Source organism: Pelodiscus sinensis, chromosome 16 (assembly GCF_052426305.1).
Source record: "Pelodiscus sinensis isolate ZL-2025 chromosome 16, ASM5242630v1, whole genome shotgun sequence".
Taxonomy (NCBI): Eukaryota; Metazoa; Chordata; order Testudines; family Trionychidae; genus Pelodiscus; species Pelodiscus sinensis.
Genome location: NC_143067.1, coordinates 22,166,147 through 22,186,049, shown reverse-complemented (window position 1 = coordinate 22,186,049; position 19,903 = coordinate 22,166,147). Strand labels below are relative to the sequence as shown.

At 44.4% G+C, this 19,903-nt stretch overlaps 1 protein-coding gene across 1 annotated transcript in view; it reads left to right on the top strand.

Moving 5' to 3' along the window:
• Window positions 1–93: 93 nt before the first annotated feature.
• DPYSL3 (dihydropyrimidinase like 3) overlaps window positions 94–19,903 on the top strand; it is a 115,113-nt gene continuing 95,303 nt past the window's right edge. Inside the window, exon 1 of the mRNA XM_075900286.2 lies at window positions 94–553. Within this exon, the coding sequence (XP_075756401.2) occupies window positions 239–553 (315 nt within the window). The 5' untranslated portion in view covers window positions 94–238. The remainder of the gene's footprint in view (window positions 554–19,903) is intronic.

Below are 19,903 nucleotides of genomic sequence, written 5' to 3'. Positions count from 1 at the left end.
GCCCGACCTTCCGCCCCAGCAGCAGCCCAGCCAGCGCTCATAGCCCAGAGCGCGGGAGGGGCCCAGCCCCCGTGTGCCCTGCCCAGCCCCCTGCTGAGCCCGCGTGTCCCGCTCCCCGCCCGGGCGGAGGCGCCGCAGCAGCAGAAACCCCGCCAACTCCCCCTCCCCCCCGCGCGCGGCGCTCGCTGCTGCCCCTGCCTCAGGACGCGCGCTCGGCTCGCGGCTCCGGATCCCGGCCATGGCCTCGGGCGGCGGCGGCGGCCGGCGGGGCCGCGAGGAGGACGAACTGCCCGTGTACCTGGCGCGGCCGGGCACCACGGCCCAGGTGCCGCGGCAGAAGTACGGCGGCATGTTCTGCAGCGTGGAGGGCGCCTTCGAGAGCAAGACGCTGGACTTCGGGGCCCTGAGCGTGGGGCAGCGCGGAGCCCGGGGCAACCGGCAGCCGCCGGCGCCAGAGCCCCCGCGGGAGACCCCCGCCGCCGCCCCCGCGGTGGAGATCCGGAGCGGCTCGGACAAGGAGCGGCTGCAGAACCTCGACCACCCGCCGGACGAGGTTTGAGGCGGGGAGCGGCTCTGCCCGGGGGCTGGGTGGGGGGAACGACCCGGCATGGAGAGGCCAGGCTGGGAGATGTGAAAGCTGAGCGTGAGGTGGACTCCCTGGGCTGGGGCCGCCCCCTCTGCCGGGAAGGTGCCTTCGGCCAGCCGAAAAGCTGGGCAGGGGGAGGCATGAGGCGGCTGGGGCTGAGCCGTCCCTCCTGTCCCATGTGTCTGCCTGGAGCCTCCGAGCTGTTGGGCTGAGGGGGCTGCAGGCATCACGGGGATGCAAGGAAGAGAGGCAGGGCTATAGGCTCCGTCCTCCTCGCAGAAACGCTTATATAAACACCCGAATGACCCTTTGTTGATTGCTACTTAGGGGCACTTTATGGCTTTCATGTGCTCTTAAATAAAGAGAGCGTGCTACATGGCTGCAATTATCCTGCCCTAATGAACTGTTGCCTAGAGTTGCTGTGAGCTGTGAAACTTTTTTACGGTCACTGAAAAATATACTCCCTTACTTGGCCCAAAACTTTACCGCACATTCCAGAGTTACTGCAGGACTTAAAATCATTGCTGTAATTACTGCAGTGTTTTAAAAATGATAAACAGAAAACATTCTATAATCTCCTTTTTAGCACAAGCTTTGTATTTGCTCTTTTCAGAAACTCAGGTTTTAGAAACCTGACAGAAGTTAAACATTGTTTTGTTTTGTGTTTCTGATGGTGCTGTGTAGTTCTTGGAAGTCAGAGGGTTCAGAGTCCAAAAAAGATGCTTAGGAAGCTAAGAGCAGGAGCAGATCAATACTGTCATTTGTCAGACGTTTATTCCTCTTCAGGTCTTGATTGCAGAGACCAAGTGCATACAGTATAATTATTATGCACCAATATAATGAATGATAATTTGCAATGGAAATCTCTGAGAAACTGCAGACAGTGTATACTGTAACTTTAGTTTTTTTCATTGAATCTATCATTAACCAAGAGAAAGATCTACCGATTTCTCCTATGTTTCTCTAGAACACACGGAGAGAGAGAGAGAGAGAGAAATAAATGTCTTTTGAGTCAGTTTGCACTGTACAAAGCTCCTGTTCAAGAAACAGGATGTCAGCATTTCTTGGAGCAATTGACTTAAAATGTCCATACTGAGTTACCAAAGATAGTAAAGCTGTACATGAGAAGAAAAAGATGCTAACTTTTACCAGAGCTGGTCATGAAAGGAAAAATCTTGTGGGGTTTTTTTTTTCAAAAGAGATTAAATTCAAAGCTAAGCTTAAGGGTTGTCTCAACTAGAAGAGCTTGATTCTTCTCACTTAAACTTGTGTAAGGGAGGAGTAATTCCACTCAGACTAGTGATGTAAAACTGGTGTAAACAAGCTGTCAATGAGATTGGCATAAGGCTCAAAGTTTCCAGACTGGGTCTAAAATCAAATTCTGCCCTATATAGTAGTAAATAGAAGTTCTAGCTCAGCAATATAGAGGATTTTGTCAGTTTGAAAAATGTTCTCTTTGTTGGCTTTGAGCCTATTTACACCAATGTAAATTACCAGTAAGATCACTGAACAACTGTTCAGCTCCATTAATTTAGTGGTCTTACTGCTGTTTTACACTTGATGCAAGTGTTACTGCAGTCAGGCTCCTCTTTTGTAAAGTGACTTTATCATAATATTGACTATTCTTACTCCTGTATGTCAGTGACAACACTGGGAGTTGAATCTTACAATAAATTATAATAATAGTAAGAAGTGTTTCCCTTTTTACACTCTGGGTTGGGCCATTCTGTAAGGATTCTTTGCAACATGGGTAGAGAAAGTAAAGTGTGCTTTTAAAGAACATGGGGGAAAATTAATTTTGCTATCCAATAAATCTTTTAAGAATTAAGAAGTACAATTGGTATCTGTGGGGTTGATGTATTTAACATACATTTATGGACCAGAGAACTTAAGATGACCAGTCACTGACTGACTGGAAATCGAATGGCTCCCCATCAAAATGAAAATAGCCCTACTTGTTAGGAAGGCGCTAGGGCTTTATCCTTAGTTTCTGCTGATTAATTCCTGCACTGTTCACATCCATTTTTTCCTAGCAGATATCCAGTACATTTGAACAACACCTCTTCCTTTTTGTTGAAAAAGGAGCTTTTTGTTCTCTTCTTCCCAGCAGACAGCATGTTCTGAGGTATCTCCACTACTCTATTCCAAGAACTTTAGGCTTTGGTTTTGGTTCCTTTGGCTCTTCCCCAGTGTCTGCTGCAGCTGCTGCTCGTAGCTTTATCAAGACAAGAATAAAATTAACATTATTCTTGTCAGTTTCACATTTGCCCAAAATATTCAAAATACTGACCATGAAACCGACCAGGGTATTGTTAATTTCAAACTGCTACTGCTCTAGGAAATTTTGAGCAGCCCTAGACATGTTTCTTCTCTGGCATTCCACCTGACAAGCACACACAGTCAAGTCTCTTCCCTATGCCTGGGTTTCTTCTCTCTGTATCTCTGCCTAAGAGGGCAGGAAGACTAATCAACAGTTTCCTGTGGAGCCAGCACATGACCTGCAACTACAGCTACGACTTTTAAAGGGCACAAGGCTGCAACATAGTGCAATGGGACGTGAACTCCAGTGTCTTGTTATAGCCCCATTCCTGACTTCGGAGCCACACTGACTTCCATGGGGCTTATGCAGCCACAAAGGGTTGCTTTTGTAGAGCTCATATCAGGATCAGGGCCTAAAATGGTTATTTCTCAATACAAATTGATTTTTTTCTTATACTAATTTTACATGTAAGAAATCAGACAGAGAGAGGTTAAGTGACTTGCATTAAGGCCATATAGGACTTGAGATTACAGGAGTTCCTAGTCCTAATCAGGGTCAGATCAAAATTTTTGGGGCCCTCTGCTTTGTGGAAATTGGGGGTGCCTGAATAGAACTGTGACCTGTCAGTTTTATTTTCTTTTTCCTTTGGGGTTGGGGGCGGTGGGGAGGGAGGAGAGAAGGGAAGAGATGGAAACCATGTGCAAGTACAGGCAGTCCCCGAGTTACGCGGATCCGACCTATGTCGGATCCGCAGTTACGAAAGGGGCCCATCTCCCTGGTCTCCAGCAGACCAGGGAGAGGAAGCAAAGCGGCGGAGCACGCGGGCAGCGGACAGCCCAGACGCGTCTGGGCTGTCCGCTGCCCGCATGCTCCGCGGCTTTGCTCTGCTTTGCTCCCCGTCCCCCTGGTCTGCAGGCCAGGGAGAAGGGGAGCAAAGCAGAGCAAAGCCGCGTGTTCCGCGGCTTTGCTCCCCGTCCCCCTAGTCTGCAGACCAGGGAGAGGGGGAGCAAAGCAGAGCAAAGCCGCGGAGCCCGAGGGCAGCAGGACAGCCACGGCGTGTCTGGGCTGTCCCGCTGCCCCCGTGCTCCGCGGCTTTGCTCCGGACGCCTGTGGTACAGCAGCTGGGGCGCTGCCGGTTGGTCCCGTAGCGCCGCTCTGGGCACTACTGGACCAACCCGGCAGCACCCCAGCTGCTCTGCCCCAGGCGTCCTGATTCAGCCACTGCTGGTCAGTTTCAGCAGCGGCTGAATCAGGACGCCTGGGGCAGAGCAGCTTGGGTGCTGCTGGGTTGGTCCAGTAGCGCCGAGGAGAGGCGGCGCTACTGGACCAACCCAGCAGCACCCCAGCTGCTCTGCCCCAGGCGTCCCCAAGTCAGCCGCTGCTGAAACTGACCAGTGGCTGACTACAGGAAGCCCCTGTCCCGGGCTTCCTGGAATCAGCCACTGATCAGTTTCAGCAGCAGCTTACTTGGGGATGCCTAGGGTTCTTAAGTTGAATCTGTATGTAAGTCAGAACTGGCGTCCAGATTCAGCCGCTGTTGAAACTGATCAGTTTCAGCAGCGGCTGAATCTGAACGCCAGTTCCGACTTACATACAGATTCAACTTAAGAACAAACCTACAGTCCCTATCTTGTACGTAACCCGGGGACTGCCTGTACACTGAGGCTATGTCTAGACTATAGGCTTCTTTTGGAAGAAGCTTTTTTTGGAAGAACTCTTCTAAAAAAATCTTCTTCCAAAAGAGAGCTCCCACACCTCAAAAGTGCATCGAAAAAGGGATCTGCTTTTTCAAAAGCGTTCAGATTGAATGTATGCTCTTTTGCATGTAAGCTGTGATTGCTATGGACGGAATGGCCACCAGGGCACCTGTATTTTTTCCTCTTTCCTCTTCTTCTGAAAGAACTCCTCTTCCCCGTCCACACACACCTTTTTGCGAAGGAATTCTTTTGCAAAAAGGTTCCTTCTTTATAGAATGAGGATTACCAATGCTGGAAAAACCCCTCTGTTCTTTTGATTTTTCTTATGGAAGAATGCAATTGCAGTGTGGACGGTCCTCAAGTTTTGTAGGAAAAACTTATGTTTGAATTTTTGTCCACACACTAGAATATTACCTTGTAAACCAGGGTTGGGGAACCTTTATTGGGTTGGTGGCCACTGACCCACAGAAAAATCAGTCGTGGGCCAAATAAGAAGCAAAAACAAAAAACTCTCACTGAAGTGGTCCCTGACTGGGAAGGAGAAAGACATCCCCAAATTCCCCTTGCATACTAGAGCCTACTGAGGCCCGGGGTAGTAGATTTTGTATGCTCCATCCCTATGGTGGGAGTGCCAGCAAGGCTGGAGTGCCAGCGAGGGCTCCCTAGTGCTGGGGGAGGGGGACATGAACCTCGGGAGACGGATCCAGGGAAACCAGGGGCTGCATCTGTCTCATGTATCTGCCTGAGATTCTCCATCCCTGTTGTAAAGTGTAGTCTGCTTTAGCTAAAGGAAATAACAGTGATGCATCATTTCCATCCCTGACGTGGTACACTATTTCACTGTTTGTCTTCAGCTTTGCCTCTGCAGAATCAGAGTTGCATGGGGAGGGCAAGAAGGGGGGAGAAGGAATGGAGAGAGACAATCTGAAGTGAGTGACATTTTCTTGGCAGTATATTCTGTACCAAGTCACCCCTTTCGGGTATCTCTTCCCTAACACCACTGATCCACTAGTTTCTGCTTCCTGCTCTTAGAGGAAGCAGATGAGAAACACTTGGCCTGATTTATTTCAAGATTCTTATCCCAGCCTGCTACATGGTTCTGCAATGAAGTTGTCTTTTCCTTGACCATATATGCAGGATTACAACAATTGCACTGCAGGCTCAGGCAGGCAGATCACTGGGGTTGCAAGACAGAAGGCTCCCAGTCTTCAGAAGGAGCTGCCAAAACTACAGGCAGTCCCCGGGTTACATGGATCCGACTTACATCGGATCCCTACTTACAAACGGGGTGAGGCAACCCCGCACTAGCTGCTTCCCCCCAGCAGACCAGGGAGACGCGGAGCTACCCCCCCCCCCAGCAGACCAGGGAGACACGGAGCGGCTTTTCTCAGCAGACACCTCAGCTTGAGAATAAAGGACTGAGGGAAGTGAGGTGTGGGAGAATAAAACTGAGCTCTGGAGAAATGTTTGGCTAGAGTTTCCCCTACAATATGTACCAGTTCCGACTTACATACAAATTCAACTTAAGAACAAACCTACAGTCCCTATCTTGTACGTAACTCGGGGACTGTCTGTACCAGCAAAATAAAGTCTTGCTGTGTAACTATTCCTTTTAGAGAAACCAACTGTGCCCCGCCATATGCATTTGATATGTGGTAAAATCCAAAGTTAACTGAGACAGATCCAGAGAAAAGGTAGCTTCAAAGAAAATGAGGTTTTTTCTTTTGAAACTAAAGTTATTAAAAACTTGCGGCAAGTTTTTGTATTTCCAGAGTCAGTAATTTTACTGGAAGAATAACTAAGATAAGATTACAGAAGATTTTTGCCTATGGGGATAGTCTGATAGTCACAACATATTTGCACTTAGCAACATTTTTAAACTAAAACTTTTTTCTCTTGAAAAATGCAGATTTTCATACGCAGACACATTCTGTGAATTCTTGTTGGTTTTGATGACTTGTTTATGTAGAAAAAACAAAGAATATTCTGCAAAAAGTTAAAATATTTTGTTTCAGCATTTTCTAAATGAAACTTTTCTGTTCAAAATGACTTTCTCATTTTGAGATTTCCTTCAATTTATTAAAAAAATTTTTTTTTTAAAGCTCGAAATTAAACCAAACCATTGTTTTATTTGACTTGCAATAGCTTTTTCTCTGACTTTTAATTTAATTTTTTTTAAAAAATGTGTTTTGACCTGAAATTAATTATTGTCCACAGTTTTTCATAATTGCCAGTGAACTAAAAAATCCGTTATGTGCACCTTTTATTGGGGGAATCTCAAAACACTTTAATTAAACAAACACTGGCAATGTGCCATACAGCATGGTATATAATTTTCCTCATTTTCCAGCATGGAGTTGGGTTGGTCCATCTCTACTTATGTTATGGTATTCTGAGAAACTGGTAGTGCTTCAGAAAAAACATGGCTTAAGGGCTTTTCAGCCTGCAGATAATGGGAACAAAATTAGTCCCTTTCTCCTGAAAGAAAGTCACAGAAAAAGTTGCTTGTGTGACACAGTATTGATAGTAAAATTTGTGTTGCTAAATCATAGTTTGATTGTAAAACAAAAGTTAATTTTCTGATTTTGCTGCATATAGCTTGTGTTTGCCTCAGAGAATCCTGCAAGTAACATCCAGAGAGCTAAAACCTGAAGTATAATTATCAAAAGTCAGTGCCTGAGGTATATCTGCCAGAATGCAAATACTTTCCAACAATCCTATGTACAGGATGTCTATGAAGAATGGTACTCAAATACCATAATGATGAGCATGGTATAAATTTACTAGGACTGATAGCTAAGTTTTCATAAAAAATGTATCGATGGAAAATTGTATTTTAACTAAACAAAGTTTTTCTCAAAAAGTGTCTGCTTCACATACAACATTTTTTTCCTTGTCAAAAATGTGAGATGCCCCCAAATAAAATAGCTTAGCTGAAAACGGAAATATTTTTATTTGAATATGTTTTTTCTGGTGGTATTTTTTAAGACGATGTGTCCCAAATTGAGCTCAATGTTCAGAGTGAGACCAACCCCTTGATTTGTGGGCATTATATTTTTAGTGTTGTTCTCTGTCAATGAGAGAGCCTACCACTCCATTAGTCTTAGTGAGCAAAAGTCTTCAAGGACTTGTATTCACAATGACATAGGCTTCTCTGTTCAGACAGGCTTTGATGCAGCATTATCCAAGACAATGTGGAGGACACGGCTGCGATATTACACAAGCAGTCCCACGCTCTACTGGATGATTTCTTGTACACACAGTCCCTCACCTATGCTCACTTTTTCTACTACACAGATCTTTAACTTGTTCTGTGCATGGGTGGTCCGTGAGGGTAGAGCTGGGGAAGGCAAGCCCCCAGCCCCACCTCTTCTACTGAGGCCCTAGTCCCCATGGGAGCCCAGCCGCCTCCCCACCCCTCCAGCACAGGGATGCAGGGCAGCGCACTACAAGCGCCCCCCCAACATAGGAATGGCAGGTGGGCACGCACATGTCCCCAGCTTCCCCAGTCTCAGAGCATGGGGAGGAAGGAGGACATGCATCCCCAGACTCCCCTGCCCCAGAGCATGGAGAGTGAGGAAGATGTGTGTCCCCAGCCTCTCTGGCCCTGGAGCACAGGGAGAGCGGGCACTGGAGCAAGCAACACTTTGCCCCCAGAACACCTACAGTTGCCTACAGAATGCTGGGGGCAAAGTGTGGGCAAGGCCAGGCTGGCAGTTTGGGAAGGCATTGCCTTCCCCCACCTATGGTACCAGATGTCCATGGTCCTGTGAACAAATCTCTTTTCAGTCATATACATATCACAGTAACTTTGGGGAAATAATTCCATAGAGAGAGCCTGAAGACAGAGAAAGATATAGAATTTTCCAATGACACCTTTTTCATCTAGAGAATTAAAAGAACAGGAATGCCAAATGAGTTAACACTTGTTTTCAAAGAACAGTTCCCATTGTAACAGTATGTTTGTGGGCTATTATTAGCACCTCACCAAATGTATGGTCCATTTTTGTAAATTTCACAGTTAAAGCATTATACAAACAATTAAATTCACAGTTTCAGATATTTAAATATTAAATTTCATGGAGTTGTAACAAAGCATGAATATGTATTTAAAAACTGCAAAATAGAAACACGGAAAGCCCTTAAGTCGGGGTTTCTCAAACTAGAGGTCTTTTGTGTCCTTTTCCCCTATATTCTTTTATACTACAAGGCAAACATATATACAAGTGCACATCATTTCTCACACTGTGAGTTCTGACCCAAAAGGGGGTTGCAAGGCTTGCGGGAGGCAGCATGCTTCAGAAGTGGGTGGCTGGAGAGCAGCAGCTGGTGTATGGGTGGCATGGTCTGAGTGTAGTGCCACTACCAGGAACAGCGCAGCCTTCAGAACTGGGTTCCCAATCAGCAGATACTGCTCTTCAGCTACCCAGTAGCATCAGCACAGAAGTAAGGGTGGTAATACTGTACCATGCCACCCTGTGTTCTGCACTATTGCTGGTAGAGGCACTTCATTCATACTTGGGTTCTTGGTCAGAAGTTGCTGCTGTCTAAGGCTATATATACACTACAGAGTTTTTTCGGAAAAATGGCTGTTTTTTCTAAAAAACTTGAGTCACGTCCACACTGCAATCACATTCTTTCGAAAGAAAATCAAAAGAATAGAGGGTTTTTTCCAACATTGGTAAACCTCTTTCTACGAGAAAGAAGCCTTTTTCCAATAGAGCTCTTTCAGAAAAAGGTGTGTGTGGATAGGGAAGAGGGAATTCTTTCAAAAGAAGAGGAAAGAAGAAAAAGCACAGGTGCCCTGCTGGCCACTCCGTCCATAGTAATCACAGCTTAAATGCGAGAGAGCGTCCATACAGTGTGGACGCTATCTTTCGAAAAAGCAGATCGCTTTTTCAATGCGGTTTTGCTGTATAGATGCTCTCTTTCAGAAGAAGTTTTTTGGAAGTTCTCTTCCAGAAAAGCTTCTTCTGAAAGAAGCATGCAGTCTAGGCGTAGCCTCACACCCAGTTCTGAATGCAACACAGAAGTAAGAGTAGCAGAGCTGTGACCCCTCCTGCAATCGCCTTAAAACCACCCTTTTTTTTGTCGGGACTCCTAGCTTGAGAAATGATGTATACTTGTATATACTTTCATCTTGTCATATAAAAGAGTAAACATGCACAAAGACCAGATTTCACAGTCCCTAAGATGTTTTTATGGCCATGAATTCGGTCAGGCTCTAGTTATTATAAAGTGCACCAATGTGTGCAAACATCATATTGTGTGGCTGCTGCACGAAGAAAGTACTTTATGTTCTGCTAACAGTAGTTTATATACCAACTTATGTTCCTCCCTTGGCTATGGAGCAGGTGTGATCAGAGTCAATACTTGGGGGCGTAATTACTAGAAGCCTAGCTACGTCAGGAAGTGGCTTCAGTGAATCAGTAGGTTTGCTGTTTCCACTGAGTCAGTAATGCATCAATATCCAGGATGCTGCTAGGTGGTGCTGTGTTGTTTCCAAGGTGCTGCTGGGTATTGGGTGAGATGATCAACCAGGACTGACTCCTAACCAGTTATGGTTGTTCAAGATCTCATGGTGCATTTCAATGATGATACTAATGAACACATACCTCTTAAGCAGTCCTTTTCATATTTAAAAACTCAAAGCACTTTCCAAAGCAAGTAGGTACCATTATCCCCTTAGTGCAGATGGGGAAAATGAGGCTCAGAGATTAAGTGACCTGCCCAAAGTCAGTCAGCAGGGGAATAGCAGAACAGCGACTGGAACAGAGATCTCCTGAGTCCTACTCCAGTACTCTTTCCTCTATGAATTAATCTTGATGTCTGATGCCCAGGCTTAAGTCCAAATTGGATTAATGCACTCTTCTCACATAAATTCTCACTTGTAGTCTGAACTGGATAAATCATCATTCAGTTCCTGATCTGAACCATTCTATTTTGTTGACTACTCCTCTGCAAAGACAGGGGCATCTCTGAAAGTGCCCATCAACCCCCAATTTATTGGTATACATTACACAGTCCTTAGAGCTGAAAGATCAAATCCATGGAGATCTAGGAACTTTGTGATTCATGATTCAGAACTTCACAGTAGCAGTAGAGAGCACTCAGATTTTCCTGCTCCAAAATTGCTCTAACCACTTGAGCTAGAGGTGAATCATTGTTGACATTATAGGATTATGACACATAGTTGCACAATTCTGATTTCATCCAGTAGAGGGCAATGATGCACATACATTTTGTTACTGAGTATTTGCAAATGTTTTTAAAAAATGGGCTTTGAACGAAAACTCAGAATACTCTGAATACTCCAGGATTTTGTGGATATTTGAAATCCAAACCCATTCATACATTCTGCCATCTCCCATGCTTATATCTGTTTTGATAAAGACAAACAAATTTCTTGCTGTTTGTACTGATTTCACCAGCTATAAAAACCTGCAATTGACTATGTCCTTGCCCCACAGTTACAAAGAGAGAGCATCAGGCAATTGTTGACTCAGGGTATGTCTATACATCAAAGTTATTTTGAAATAACTTTCCTAGCGTCTACACAAGCCAACCGCTATTTCAAAATTAAATCGAAATAGCGGAGGGCTTATTTCGAAATTGGTAAAACTCATTCCACGAGGAATAATGCCAATTTTGAAATTGCTATTTCAAAATAAGTGCTGTGTAGACACTTATTTTGAAATAGGGGGCCTCCACCCATTCCCAGGGTGCCCTGGTGGCCACTCTGGCCTCAACCAAAAACACTCTTCTCTCTCTCCCTCCCTGGAGCCCTTAAAAGGGTAGATTCTGGCCACAGTGCCTGTGCCAGCTCCAAGCCTGCCAGCCCAGAGCCAGCAGTCACTGCCCTTGACCCAGTGGCCCCAAAACATGAGCCAGCAAGCCACTAGCAGCTAGCCCTCCACCGCTCCCCAGGAGCAGTCTGCCAGTGGCCCCAAAACATGAGCCAGCAAGCCACTGGCAGCCAGACCCTCCACCGCTCTCCAGGAGCAGTCTGCCAGCTCCCGGAAGCCTGCCAGCTGCCGGAGAAGGCGGGTGCCTTCCTGATTCAGGGCGGAGATTATGGACCTTATTCAGGTTTGGGTGGATGTCCCCAACATCCATGATCTCTGCACTAGACGGGGGAATGCGGCCATCTATGGCAGGATAGCTGCCAGCCTGGCCACCAAAGGCCACATGCGAACCTAGGAGCAGGTTCGCATGAAAATCAAGTTGGTCCAGCGAGACCCCCCAACCCTGAGCTTCCCCTCCCCCTTCTTCCTCTTGCTTCCCCCTTCCAGCTCCCTCCTCCCAGGTTTCCCCCTCCCCTCTCCCACACTCTCTCTTCCCCTCTCCAGCCTCCTTTCCCTAGTCTCACCAGAGTTTCATTCCCCCCCTTCACCCAGTTTTGTTAAATAAAGAGAGTTTGTGTTCATGAAAATACATGTATTTTATTTTACACCAGGAAGGGGGGTAAGGGAGGGGTAAGTGGAAGGATGTGAGGGAGGAATGAGGCACAAGCCCTCAATGGGGCAGACCAAGGAGGCTCTTAGTGCTTCTCAGGGTGGAAGCTCTCCCACAGGGCCTGCTGGATACTGACAGCCCCCCGATGGACCTCTCAGATGGCAGCCTGCAGAAAGTGCAGCCAGGCTTGCAGCAACGCGTCCACGAGAAGCACCAGAGTGCCCAGAGGCAGCTCTGGCTCCATGTTGCAGAGTGCTATGGTGTCCCGAGTGAGGGCAACCAGAGCATACAGAGACAAAATGCTTTGCTGTCCCTCATCGAGGTAGGCAAGCAAGCAGGGAAACCTGAGAACCGTCTGTCGGGGGGGGGGGGGGGGTCCCTTTACGCACAGGGTTCAGGTAGCCTCAGGCAGCAGCCACACAAAGTAACTCCTGACCTGATGCCCTGACAGACCTGCTTCTGGACCGACTTAAATGCAATTCAGCGTCCACTCAGTGTGGATGCGCTATTTCAAAATAGCCAAATGCTATTTCGAAATGCATTTTGTGTGTAGACGTGTTATTTCAAAATATCTTATTTCAAAATAACTATTTTGAAATTAGATATTTCAAAATAACGCTGTAGTGTAGACATGCCCTCAGAGATTAGAACCATGGTGCAAAATATGAAGAGAGATTTCAAGCATCATAAACTTTTGGATTTATGTGAGTGTCTGAATATAATTTTGTTTTGGGTCCTGCTGTGATTTTATTATAGTCCCCTTGTTGTCCTAAAAGCAGCACAAATATGAACACTCTTTATTTCTTCCAAGGAAGAGGCAGTTAGAATAACATATTCTTTCAATTAAATATCCTCAGAAAAACAATGGTTTTAATTAAGGAGGAGAAGGCAGGGAGGGAAACATTCTGTGGAACTGGAAAAAGTTCCATAAAACCCAAAACATGACAAAAAAATATTCAGCACTCTGGGAGGTGATGATTCTGCAGAGGGCAGGAAGGGCATGGGTATGCAAAGGGATGGTCTACAAATGGATCGATTTCACAGTTGCTAAAGAGAAGCAAATGGTTTAAGATTGTCAAATAGTGCTTCTTGACCTATAGCCTGGGGGAGTGAAGAAACTTAAATCTGCAAAACTGTTGCAAGAACCAGCTACCACCCAATTCAAGGTTCCTTATATGTGGGATGGGGATTTTATCTTTCAGAAAAGCAGATGCATGCAATGTTGGCCTTTGTTTTTGCTTAACATGCATTGAGGCAACCAGTCCATCTCTAAGAAAAAACACTCCACCACTTCAGTATCATTGTGCTTAGATGGTTGAGGAATGCACTGAAGAGTCTCTTCATAAGGCTGACTCCCTCCACAGCTATATTCGGGATTCCCAATCCGAGTGCTTTTAATTAGAAATTGGAGAAATTCCACACATCCCAATTTTCTAATTCACTGAACCCATTAATCTGATCCTCCCAGGGTTCTGTGATCTATCAAAACCCCACGAAGCATTAGAAACAGCAAGAGATAGGTGGGGGGAGAACTGCTGGCAGAAGAGAGCTGGATGAGTTCTGACTTGACAGCTCTCTGCCCTCCTCCTCCTCCCCTGCTGTCATTTTGCTTTACTGGAGGAAGATAGGATATGTTAGGAAGCTGCAATGCAAATTTCACACTGGAACCTTTCCATGTACAAGGGGACAGTTCCTTGGGCCCATCCCTGGCTTCTCTTCTGCTGTGCCACTAATTGCTTGCAGTTGAAGTAATTGCATGTGTCCAGGTGAGATCAGGGCATGTGCAATATCATTCAGACAGGCGTCAGGATTGTAAAACTGAATGAAGCATTAGGGATAGTATTTATGGCCCAGAGGGGGTTACGTACTAAACTCTTTGAGCAGCAGTCCTGATGCAGATAGTAGAGGGAATTCCCCTTGTTTGTGGATAGTTGATCCAGTCTGGTGGTGTTGATCAGGGATTAAGTTTCCTCTGCACACTTGGTCTTGCAAGCAGTCAGGCATCTGTCAAGAGCCAGACCTTGACAAGATACAGAGGCGCCCTAGATAGTGGCTCAGGGTCTTCCTTGCCCCACTGACTAACAACACTTCTCTCCTTTTGCAGAGCAGTCCTACCGTGGTTGCCTGCCTTTCCTACTTGTCCTGTGCCAGCTCCATTCAGTCTGTCTCTTCCTACAGGCAATGTCTTGAATGGTGTTGTGGCCAGTTTTCTGGGACAGCAGGAGTATGCTTCTTGCTCCCACATTCCTGCCCAGCAGCCTGCATTGAAGCAATGCAGCTCCCACAAATGCAGAACCTCTGATCAATGCTATTCAGCTCTTCTTTCTGCATTGATACATATTGTGCAGGCTGGGCATGTATTAGTTGTGACATAAGGGCAGAATCTGCTTTGTAGAAGTAGAACTGGGTGGTTCATGACCCTGCATTGAGAATTCACAGATGGAGCCATTGACTGGAGGATCAGCTTAGGTGAGCTGAGAGGGGAGTAAAAGCAAGACAGCAGAAGGGAAGGAACCAGCTCTTCATTAACTATAAAGTCAGCTCCAGTATGCCAGCAGTAGAGGTCAGTGTTGCACACAGAGACACCAAGTTGATTACATGGGGTGCGGGTTTGGTTTCCTGGAAAACTGCCTATGAGGTTTGGCACCTGTGTTTTTTCCCATCAGGGAAGTTTCCCCTTTATTGTTTGGTCTCAATCCCATACCACTAAGGCAAAGAGCTCCTTGGATACATCCACAGAGAGCTTCTGTGGCAGTTGCTATCTCCCTGCCCAGTCACACCGGACCTCATTTGTGATGCTGGAGTCTCTACCCACATCTGTTCAGAACTGTAATGGAGTTGGAAGGGGTTTAATTTAGGGGAGCTGGTGAATGCAAAGGGGGCACGGAGTGGTAAAACATGTTACAATAATATGTTAGCACTTATAATTCTTAGACATCGAAACACTGTAAAAAAGGTGCTGTTATTGCCCATTTTACAGAAGGGTAAACTGAGGCACGACTGGCTAAGCAAATTCTCCAAAGTCATGTTAAGTAAATGGCAGAATCAGAATGGAACCCAAACTCCTGATTTCTAGTTCCATACACTACCCACTGGAGAATGCTGCCATGAAACTTCCCTTTGACTGGGACAACCCAAAACATTAAAAGAGAACAACCTGAATATTGTCTAAACTAGAAAGGAGTGTTCTAACTTCTGAAAGAAACTCCAGGCCCTTTGCACCAAACCCATTGCCATGCTAAGTTTCCATTTATAGTGGAAGACTGTTGTCTACACATAATTTCAGTGTGGTTTGATTTACCTCAAAAAAGATCAGAGATGGTGTGTGCAGTGCTTCAGGAAATCTTGCTGGAAAAGTTGGATCATATTGGCTTGAATAGGAGTACTGTGACATTGGCTTGGCTAAGTGCCTCAGTGAGGCCTGACTGAAAAGAATAACGATAACATAACAGTGTATTGTGCTGGGAGAGGTGTCCAGGCATCAGTGTTAGAGGCAGTTTTGTTTTTAAATGTTAATAATGAGCTGGAATATAAGATAAACAGTATGTTAATTACATTTGCAAATGACGGTAGCCTGGGAGAAGAGAGCAGTGATAAGGAGGTTTATAGAGAGAGGTTAGAAATATGGGCAGGATACAGCAAAACAAGATTCAACTTGGAAAAATGTAACCAAGAACCATGGGGTGAAATAATCCAAAACACAGATTCTTTATATGTAGAAGACACTAATTCCAAGAAAATTCTATGGTTGATGATGGAGAGCAAACTTCTTACAACTTTCCACAATGATAAGGTGCGCAAAAAGTCCAGTGAGATTTTCGGTTTCAAAGATGCAGATGAATCATATCATCAGCCAAAGTTGGGATATGGTTTTCATTTTATGGTACTTTTGGGACTAAAGGTACAACATGCATTCATTTGTGAGCATTTCAGTATCAGAAAGATATTGACAAATTGCCAAGATTTCCAAGAAAAGCAGCAAACATGATTAAATAGTTAGAAGTATTGATCTGAGGAAAGATTAAAAGAATTTCATGGGACAAATTTATTCCTAATGTCTCTCCGTTCATTTCAGTGGCGTGGTAACAGACATGAATTCAGCTCAGTAGGAGTGGAGCTAAATGAGACATAAAAAGGAATAATTATCAGCGTAATGGAAAAATTTGTTTAGATGTGGCAGATACAAGAGCAGAGTGAAAGAGAGTATAGGAAAATGTGGCCTGAGAGCCTGGTTTTCTTCTTCTATACCCTGTTATAAATCACGAACAACTCCATTGAAGTGAATGAAATTGCAATATGTAAGCAATAGAAGAATCAAGCCCTAAATGTGAAGGTTAATATCTTAACAATTAAGTTGAGCTGTGGAATCCTCTCTAAAGAAAGAGAAGTAAACGTGATTGAATTGAACAGTATTCTCAGTATTTATCTAGTTTGAAGAGAACAACTCTTCTCTAGCTGGAGAATGGGCTAGTGACCCAATTCACCTTGCCCCCGTTTAAATTTCAGAGAGATTACAAAACATAAAAGCAATTAAAAGCTGTAATTCAGTTGTACCATTTCACACAATCCCACACAAATCCCACACAAACAGAAGTTTCAAAAAAGTCTGCTCACATTTGAATGAAATGAAGGGTGATTTTTCTCTAGTCTAAGGTGTCCAAGTGTTCTGTGTATCATCTCTTGGCCTTTATATCATCATGACTGAATTCCCTGTTCATAGTATCATTCTTTCTGTGGGTGCCATTGCTTTTCAAATACTTTTTTCTGCACTTCTAAGAGCTTTGGAGCCCCCTACCCAATACATTTTGGTGATAACTAGCAAAGAATTTCCCCAGAAGTATATTTACTTTTTATTTCTTGCGTCTTTCTTTGGGCAAAGCCATGGCATGTCTAACAAAAAGTTACTGATATTTTGTTTGTATTACTGTAGCACATTGAAGTTTAAGATATGGAACTGGATCCCATTGCGCTGGTGCTGTAAGGAACCAAAAGATGGTTCCTACCCCAAAATGTTTACAATCTAAGTATCAGGCAAGGGACACCTGATGAATACGGACAGGGCATTACAAGAAAACAATAAGACAATATTTGTCAGTGGTCTATTTCTCTCACTCCCTGTGCCTTACACATGTACCTATCATGCATCATTTTTCTTTGCAGTTGTTAATAGTGTTTTGTGCTATCATTTTAGTCAGCTTATTCGTAGTTATAGTCTTTTAGTCCCAGGCAGTCACACAGTGATCTTCATCTTCAAACCACAAGTGGCTAAGTAGTGTTAGACTGATGAATTTGTTTTTGATTAAAGATAGTATTCTAGAAGCTTCAAATAGCAAAAGGAAAATTTAAAATATAATCTTAAAGAAATCAATTAAAATAATTTTCAGTTTGGATTTACAACTTCTGGCTCAGTATCATTCTAGTGTCAGGTGAAAAGGAAATAAAACTTGCAAATAAAATCAACACTATGGTTATATCTACACTTACAGTGGTGTGTAAAGCATAAATATTGCAAACTTTGCTATCATGGATACAAATAGCCTTGTACATGATGAGGCGCTGCACAGGCGAGTAAGAGTGCCCTACATGCCTGGAACCATAGGGCATATATTCTAATCTACACCATTGGTTCTTAAACCGAGAGTATGCGTACTCCTGGGGATATTCACAGGTTTTCCAGGGTGTGTTTCAACTCATCTAGATATTTGCCTGGCGATGTAAAAAGCATTAACAAAGTCAGTACAAACTAAAATTTCATACAGACAAAATGAGAAAGTAAGCAATTTTTCAGTCATAGTGTGCTGTGGCACCTGTATTTTTATGTCTGATGTTGTAAGCAAGTGGTTTTTAAGTGAGGTGAAACTTGGGGATGTGAGACAAATCAGACTCCTGAAAGGATTACAGTAGTCTGGAAAGGTTGAGAACTACAGCTCCCTAAATTTCCATGAAGTGCCTCCCACATCTACTGGTTTTGGCAGTGTCATGTCCTGCTGCCTCAGCCCTTCCCCATTGCCTCCTCCATGCCCAAAGCCTTTTACTGCTGCACATAGCTATGCACCACAGTATGGATGCAGCTTGCTTTTCACTGTGGCATGTATGTACACATACTCCATATGCTGCTACTAATGTAGACCAGGCCAAAGTCCAAGTTCATTGTCCAAAATGAATGAAATACTAAAATGAATAAGTAAATATTGGTTTTAATTTTGAAAAGCAAATGAGATGTTTAATTTTTTTCAGTCTTAATAACCGAAGACAGTAGAGATGTTATTACAGGAAATTTAAAACATCTCTGATTTGCAAGTCTGTTGGCTACCTGGCCTGGCGATGTTCCTTTAATTGATAAATCCTAAGGAAAAAAAACTAGCTGGGATTAGAACTCTGAAGCTGCTAGCTTACACTCCATCCCCGTTGACAGAGTATCATTTCCTACTCCACGCAAATTCATACTCTGGTGGGTTGGATTTTATACTCAGGTAGAACTCTCACCCACCCATGACCACACAGTAAAAGCTTTGCTTACCATTGGGCTATGTCTAGACTGGCATGATTTTCCGCAAATGCTTTTAATGGAAAAGTTTTCCATTAAAAGCATTTGCGGAAAAGAGCATCTAGATTGGCACGGACGCTTTTCCGCAAAAGCACTTTTTGCGGAAAAGCGTCCGTGCCAATCTAGACGCGCTTTTGCGCAAAAAAGCCCCGATCGCCATTTTAGCCATCGGGGCTTTTTTGCACAAAACAATACTGTGCTGTCTACACTGGCCCTCTTGCGCAAATGATTTGCGCAAGAGGGCTTTTGCCCGAACGGGAGCAGCATAATATTTCCACAGGAAGCACTGATTTCTTACAGTAGGAAGTCAGTGTTCTTGTGGAAATTCAAGTGGCCAGTGTAGACAGCTTCCATCAAATCATGCCCGGGCATCACAATGTATTTTGAATGTCTGAACATAAAATCTTTTTCTGTCTGCCCTCCATTATAATTGGTTTAAGAGAAGAGATTCCCCAATCAGTAACAAGAGATCCCAGTACACGTCACAGGGATAAAGGGAGACATGATATGAAATATTGAAGGAAACTGGCAAATTTCCATTTGAAGTCTTATCAGCATAGCAAAGGGCTGGTTATCTGATCAGTCAATTCATTAATGAGAATTCTTCACCCACTGAAGAAGTGGGCTTTGCCCACAAAAGCTCATGATACTATCTGCATGTTTTGTTAGTCTTTAAAGTGCTACCAGACTATTTGTTGTTTTGAAATTAAACTGTGCTTCATCTGCTTTGTAAAGGGTGATGCCCAGTGGCATTGACTGGTTCATTTTTTAATGTTATGGGTGGGTTTGGTGTTTTGGGGGCAAGCTAAAAATGCTGGTTAGAGTTAGGAATGCTGCAAGGAGGTGTACTACAGGCTTCCCATGTATAGTTCTGTCAATGCCTCTCAGTCCTAACCAGCAACGTTGCTCCCAATCTTATCTAGTGCCCACAAAACAACTTTGTGATCCTCACTCAGGCCTGACAACTCACCTGCTCTCTTAATGTATTCCTCTACTGTTCCACTCTGGGCTCTTCTTCATCAGAAATGCCTGATCTTTACCAGTTGTATTCAGAACACAAAGGGGCTTGGTAATGCAGACAAACACACAAAAGGAATGGTATGAGACCTAATAAACTCATTTCATTTGTGGCCTAGCCAAGATTTTGCTGTTAACTCTCCAGAAGTGAGAAGTCTTAAGTCAATCTATTTGGCCCGCGTACAGAATCAGTTTGATAAGGAAGGCTTAATTCTTAATAGAATGCCATATTCCCACTCTAAGAACCTCCCAAGGATCAGAGCCTGACTTCTCAGCCTGCAGTTCCTGCATGTGCGTTGCTGAGGGTGCGTTGCTGAGGCCTGTTGTGGAATCTGGACAGA